This window comes from Vombatus ursinus, unplaced genomic scaffold, assembly GCF_900497805.2.
Source record: "Vombatus ursinus unplaced genomic scaffold, bare-nosed wombat genome assembly UNPS02009824.1, whole genome shotgun sequence".
Lineage (NCBI taxonomy): Eukaryota > Metazoa > Chordata > Mammalia > Diprotodontia > Vombatidae > Vombatus > Vombatus ursinus.
This window is the reverse complement of record NW_020949602.1, coordinates 10,413,562-10,420,630: the sequence shown is the minus strand read 5'-3', so window position 1 is coordinate 10,420,630 and position 7,069 is coordinate 10,413,562. Positions and strand designations below refer to the sequence as shown.

At 42.6% G+C, this 7,069-nt stretch overlaps 1 protein-coding gene across 1 annotated transcript in view; it reads right to left on the bottom strand.

Moving 5' to 3' along the window:
- Window positions 1–4,344: 4,344 nt before the first annotated feature.
- The window catches only part of FOXD3 (forkhead box D3), a 3,986-nt gene continuing 1,261 nt past the window's right edge, over window positions 4,345–7,069 (bottom strand). The window contains exons 2-3 of the mRNA XM_027852732.1: window positions 4,481–4,601; window positions 4,345–4,435 (exon numbers count right to left, since the gene is read on the bottom strand). Coding sequence (XP_027708533.1) covers window positions 4,345–4,435; window positions 4,481–4,601 — 212 coding nt within the window. The remainder of the gene's footprint in view (window positions 4,436–4,480; window positions 4,602–7,069) is intronic.

Below are 7,069 nucleotides of genomic sequence, written 5' to 3'. Positions count from 1 at the left end.
GAAAGAAAGAAAGAAAGAAAGAAAGAAAGAAAGAAAGAAAGAAAGAAGAAAGGAAGGAAGGAAGAAAGGAAGGAAGGAAGGAAGGGAGGGAGGGAGGGAGGGAGGAGGGAGGGAGGGAGAAAGAGAAATAAAGGAGGGAAGGAAGAAACAAAGGAAGGAAAAAGACAAAAAAGAAAGGAAAGAAAGATAAGATAAAGAAAACAAAGTAAGGAAAAGGAAGGAAAGGAATAAAAGACAAGAAGAAAGGGAAGGTGAGAGAAAGCAAGAGAGAAAGAGAAAGAAGGTAAGAGGAGAAGAAAATTAGAAAAAAGTGAAAGAGAAAGAGGAAGGAAAGAAGAGATTAAGGAAAAGAAGGAAAAGAAAAGTCAGGGAAGGAAGCAAGAAAGAGAAAGAAGGAAGATAAAGGAAAGAAAAGACAGAGAAAATGAAAGAAAAAGAAAGAAGGAAAGGAATGAAGAAAGAGAGAAATGAAGGAAGGAAGAAAAAGAAAAAGAAAAGTGCTATAGTTACGGGCTTCGTGGGTAAAGCTATCCTACTCCCATTTCAATCGCTGTGATGCTCCTTTCCTCCAGGATTTTAGGACGAGAGAGGGGCCAGAATAAAGTTTGAGGACTAGGGATTTCTGGATGACCTGGGCTCCGGTTCCAGAAGCCAAAAACTCGTTCTAAGAAAACATCTGCAATAAATTTGTGCTGGGGGAGAGGACTTCGTGTGAAATGTCAATTTGTCTTGTGAACAAAATTGTTCTTCATTTCCATTTGTCTTTTGGAGAAAACGAAGTGGGGGGGGGGAATCCTGTTCTTAAGTCTAATGGGTGCTGTGGTTCCTCATTGCCAGAAGTCACAGGAAAAAGCTGATAAGAAATACACGATCTTAAAAATTCATGATCTTAAAATGGGAGCGGCGGTGTCCGGGAATGAATAGCAGGTGGTGAGTCCTTCCCTGCGCTTCAGACACTCGCCCGACCTTTCCTCCAAGCAGCCTGGGCCCAGGGTCTAAGTTGGGGATGGAAATTCAGAAGACAAGTCTGTATGAAGGGAGAGAGGGAGGGAGGGAGCTCTCTTGAGTGCAACACTTTCCCTACTGTTGTCTAACTCTAATGAGCGTAACAAACTTACTAATTGTATGCTTGCAGTTAAAAGGATAAATGCGTTTAGGCAGCCTATATTTTATTCACAAGCGATTTACTCCCGGTCTTGATCTTCCTTCTTGAGATAGAAAAAGAGAAGCATTAGAGGGTGTCTTCGCTGTTGGTAGTAACCTGGACTTGGGGGTCCGCTTCGCCTATATCACTCTCCATCTGCTTCTTGTCTCCTGGAAGTTAGGTTCAACTTCTTGTCCTCTATCGGTAACATTTCCCATCCCAGTTCTCTCTCCCTCTATCTGACCTTCAGAACTCTCTTCTACTTAAGGCTAAAGATGGTGACAGGAGCCAGGGAGGTCTGGGTTGGGAAAGGATCTGATCTGAGGCAGACGTCTCAAAATTAAAAAGTTAAGAGAGAAGGGGGAGGGGGAAGGATTCTCATTAGGGGACCCCCTCCCAACGTTTGTTACCATTACACACAAATTCGATGTGTATAGTGAAACTGGAGAGTTTGCCCTTCCTCCCTTTTCCCCAAAGGACTCCTTATGTGACAATTCAATGGTGATCAACCCAATCTCTCTATCTGGAGTAAGAAGGAGGGCGCTACTTTTATTAGGAATGAAAATATAAAAGTCTTAGAGCCCGAGGGTTAGGAGAGAAAACAAACAACTTTCTTCCTACACCAAGTCTTAATGCACAAGCCCAGACAATCTTTCCAAAGATTGCCCTGGAGCAATTCCAAATGCCCTGGGGCTTTAGTCAGGGATTCTTTCTTTTTCCTCCCTATTTATCTGTCCTCTCTCTTTTCCCTTTCTTTGCTTCCTCATCTTTACTCCATCCAAAGCAAACTTTCTTTTTTTTCCTAGTAAAACCAGAGGGGTGTGTGTGTGTGTGTGTGTGTGTGTGTGTGTGTGTGTGTGCCCGCGCGCGAGTGTAAAATCCCCCTTTGCACCTTAAAGATATTGAGAATACTTTGACTTTAGTTTTTCCTCCTGCTGTTGAGGATGCCACGAGGTAGTTTTTACATTTATTTGATGAGTTGTGTAGAAAGCAGAGACAATGTCACATTTCCTTACTGAATTAAAAAGTAGGCTTAGGTGAACAATGACTTGTGGAAAAGAAGGTTTGTTTTAGCATTTACTTTATATTAATATGGGAGGGTCTTCCATACTCATTTCTTTCTTTTTTGCAAAAATGTTTATCAAGGCAAATCTAGCAGGAAATCAAAAGACAACAAAAGATGATTTTTCTTCCTGACAAATGCTTGGGGTATTAAAAAAATAAAAAAAGATGTCCAAGTGGTATTTGTAATTCTGTCCCTCCCACCTCCATATCCCCATTTTAGCAGAAAGGAATGAAGAAACCTTGAGCAACATCACCAAACATCCAAAGCGGAGAAACACCAAATGAGGGAGGAGGGAGGAAGGAAAGTTGACTCCAGTATAAATGTGCCAACTGTTTGAGGAGCAGTTGAGATATGGTCATTTTACCAATGTTGCAGATCTGGTTACCTTTAATACACCCCAGAGGCCAGCATGCAATGTCTTACACTAATAGGCATCTGTCAACAAGGGTGTCAGATTCTCCCACATGCGTTGGATGGTGCGTAGAAGCAAAGGGGAAAAAACAGCAAATCAGTCTTTTCTAGCCTGGTTAAGCCACCCTCAGAAGAAATCTGTTCAGATCTCTTGGAATGGCTGGGTAGGGTACAGAGAAGCAGGTGGGAGAGAATCTTCTCCTGACTCTCTGTGAGCTGGGGGGATGGAGTAAGAAAGAGAGAGTAGAGTTTATTCCTATTTCAGATGTTTCTTCTCACACGGAATCCCTGAATTGTGCTCAATACTTGAGGATAATGCGGATTAGGGTCGCCTTAGGCAGGTACTGACTGTTCCTCTTAAAACATATCTCTCCCTTTTAATTAAGCGGATTTTTAACAATTGAATTTGCTTTGTTCTGAATTGCTCTTCAGCCTAGATTTCAGAACCGTCTGGACGGGTCTTCTCAGTAGAGTACAGTATGTATGCCCATGGGTTCAAGAATGTCCACTAAGCACCATGGGGTTGTGGATCAGAGGAATGACTTCATTCCCTCTTATGTACACAGAGTAAATTATTTGTAGCATTTATCCGTGTATATTTGGATTCATACTGTGTATATCACAGTGTACGTTTGTATCGACAGGCTTATGCAGACTACAGACTGCAGAGATGATACAGTTGCCTTACAGTTCCCAGAGGCAGACCTAGCAGAAAAATGCACACCAGGCTTTTCGTGTTTTCCCCAATTACACGAAAGCTCTTCCTCTAAACTATGTAAAATAAATGACCTCAAATATAACCACTAATTGCCTCAGAGTCAATGTTTTCTCATCACTCAACTTTATTGCCTCCCAATCTCTAGGCACTACTCTCTTGGGAGCACTGCTCCCTCCCAAGGGAGAGGCCTGGAAAAAGGACACTCACTCATAGAGTCTGCTCCTAGGTGGGCTCAGGTGGAGATGTTGAGGGAGTAGGGAACGCACCCCACCCCCTCCCGGAGGAGAGCAGACTAGGGAAGGAGAGGAGGCTAAGGGTCTAAACCTGGATATCCTGATGACAAACCCGGTAAAGAACTATATACCTATCGCCCCCTGCAGGTCCTTATCCGTCATTACGATTATAGCCTCCTCTGAGCCCCCAAGTGGGACCCAATCTGCTCCTCGGTTTGCTTTGCCTCCCAACTCGTTCTTATTTCACTTAATGGCCCCTACCAGCCTCCATCTCCGTCTGTTCTAATTAAATGGAGAAGAACCACCGATCTGGGTTTCTCTCCTGATTCAGTGCAGCAGCGACAGCAGGTCCGGGAATAGGGAATGACTTTTTTTTTTTTTTGATAAAAACAGAAAAAGGTGAAAATGTAAAAAAGAAAAAAAAAGAAAGAAAAAGAAAAAAGAAAGAAAAAAAGAAGTCTGAATTCTAAGAGTCTGGGTAGGAGAAAACTAAAATCCTTCCTTTAAGACCTTATCCACTTTCTCCTCTTATTAAAAGCAAAAACTGGTCTCGTTGCATTAGAAACCTCGTTTCGCCAGTTGGTTTCAATGCCTCTACTTGCTTGTGCCTGCATTCAGGAGAATCAGATTTGTGCTCACTCTCACTATTATATTTTTACTCTCCACACATCCCATGCCCCCCAACACAGACAAAGATGCATAATCCGGAAGAAGAGCTCTGTATCGACGCTACAAGCACGCCACTTTCCCTGATACAACACCCCCCAAAACTTTAAACACCGTGGTGGAGTGATGGTCGGTTTTCGGGAGACTCCGACCCCCAGCGAAGGAAAAGCAAACCTCCAGGTTGGAGGCCTCGATTTCTAGGGGGAGAGAGCGTTGGAAAGAAAGTTGCGGGTGGATCTCACCGCCTCCACACCCGGCTGTCTGATAAATAGCACGACCAAAGCCCGGGCGAGTCGGGGCCGCTGGTAGCGGGCGGCGGGCTCTGAACCACGCCAGCAGCGGCCCCAGCCGCAGCAGCGGCGGCGGCAGGGCTGTAAGGTATGGCTGCTATGTACGGAAATATGAGTGAGTAATTTTATAAGTAACAAAGGATCAGGGCTGGAATGAGGCCCCTGTTATCCAATGTCATTTAGAAGCCTGGCATCAGCAGCTTCTTGAGCCTGAAAGTGAATCCAAGAAGGTCTTCCTTTCCCTTTTCCCAGGGGTATCAGCTAAATATAGAAATAACCTCTGTGTTTGCACAAATCATGTGCCATTTGCTGTTGTGTAAAAACCGATTAGCTAGACACAACTGTGAAACAACTTGTTACTTTTATAAGCTGCAACACACAAAATTTAGATCCGTTTAGTTTTTCCTGTAAAAGGAGATTAGAAGGGTCTCCATTTAGGGACCCGCCTGCAGACCTTAGGAGACATAATCTCTTCTTGCTTAAGGTGACTGTGGTCCCTTTTCTTGTCTGATGATGATCTGGTCCCTATTTATCAAGGTCAAACTCCCTCCGCCAGGCAGCTTGTTTTATTTTCGTATAGCTGGATCCTGAGGTCTAAATGTTTACCTAGGACTCAATAATATTTACTGTTTCCCAGGAAAACAAATGCCGTGTGTATGCAAGGACGTTTCTTTTAAAGCAGCCGAATGCTATAGACACTTCTGACAGGCAAGAAACGAGCGTCCGAGACGACAGAGTAGAAGTAACTCAGGAAAGCTGGCATATTACGAGAGTGGGTGCGGTGGCCTTAATATGAAGAATTTACTGCCTTTTGTAAACAAGACAATACCCTGGATAGGGGCAACTCTTATGTTACGTTTAGAACTTTACTGTTTTCAAAGGAATCCCCACCCCTCCCTTCCCGAGCTTCCTCATCCATTCTATCAGCAACTATAGCTAGTTACAAAATAATTGGGCTGAGAAACCTCTACCTTTCGGAGCTGTCTGGAAAGCTCGGAGAAAAGGAATATGATCCGAGTAGCATTTGGCTTATTCATTCCACCTTCACACTCCGGGCTTTTTTTTTTTTTTCTTTAAGGTCAAAAGCAATGAAATGTGCGTTTTTGGAAATTCTCTTGCTGATTTTTGACAATATTCCCCAGCCCTGGAGTACAACCATTTACCCTCTAGCCTCACACCCAACGTGCAAAGAACAAGAGCTTTTTAAAAATGGGTCTCATTGAATCTGTGTTTAAAAGGTTATTAAAGCTCTGTAATGAGCCATGCTTTAACAACCTCAAAGTAGGGTGAGGGGAAGGAGGCAATCATAGGAAGCCTTCAGAAATACGGTCATTTTGTGGATTCGTAGATGACCTTATTTAGATTTGATAGGAAATTTGATGACCTGGAGAATCATTTCAGTTCCACAGCAAAATTAATTACAACTCTTTTTAGATGCAGTAAGCTAATTTGAGAATAATTTATTTACCAGCTATACTTGTCACTCCAACACAGATGGGACAACTTAAGGTATTCAAAATAATTTTTAAAAATATCAGACAGATTCTGAAACGACGGAGAAATTCACATTCACTTGAAAGGGTATTTTGGAATGATTAAAAACTCCTTAAAGTTCTCATTTGGAAAGACAAAGCCGATCTTGAAAAGAAGAAGAAGAATGAGCTATTGTTCTGAATTAAGGTGGGTTTTCAAAATAAAACTGAATTAATCTACCGAACCCTTAGTCATTTAGACTTTACGGGCCGGAATGAACAATCCAGGCATCTAGCCTGACTTTATATCAAAAAGGGGACAAAAAAATTTCATGTTTCTATTTATACTTCCCCAGATTTAAATTTCTCTTGCAAAGCAAATTATAAATAACGGAGTTTGAAAAGGTTGTTACTTGAAGCAACCCGAATTCATGAGAAAGCTAAAATATAAATGCTATTTTAAAATCCTGTCGTGTAGGTCAGGCAACTAAATAAAACACTGGGGTCAGCGTTTTAAAAATTTATTTACAAAGTTATGTACGACACGATGGAATAACATTTAGAATACCATATATTCATTCATATATAAACAGACTTCTGTAATAGAATGACACTTTTTTCGCCTTTTTGAAAATTTTTTTTATATTTAAAATTTCCCAACGATTTTATACACTTTTTGTTTTCTCAGATAAAACTGCGGAGAGCGAACCTTCCCAAAAATGAAAGTTCAGAGCTCTAAATCTACCGGATTTGTTTTTCTTAAAAAAATAAAAACCCCAAAAGGAAAGTCAATAATTTTTATACAAATATGTACAGATGATTCCTCCCCGCGGTACCGGGTGCTGTCGCCTTCGGGACTTTTGGTTATTCGGAGTTTGTTTTTTTACCTGTACGGAAAGCACTCCTGCCAGCTTCATATTTGCTCAGACCAAGTGTGTCTGCGGGTGCCAGGAGTGGGGGGGCGGGGGAGCGAGGTCAGGCTCCCTCGGCTGCCCCCTTTAACAGGGGTGCGCTGCTCGGGGTGGGGGGCATCGGGGCGCGCTGGTCCGGAGAAGGGGGGGCCTGGGGG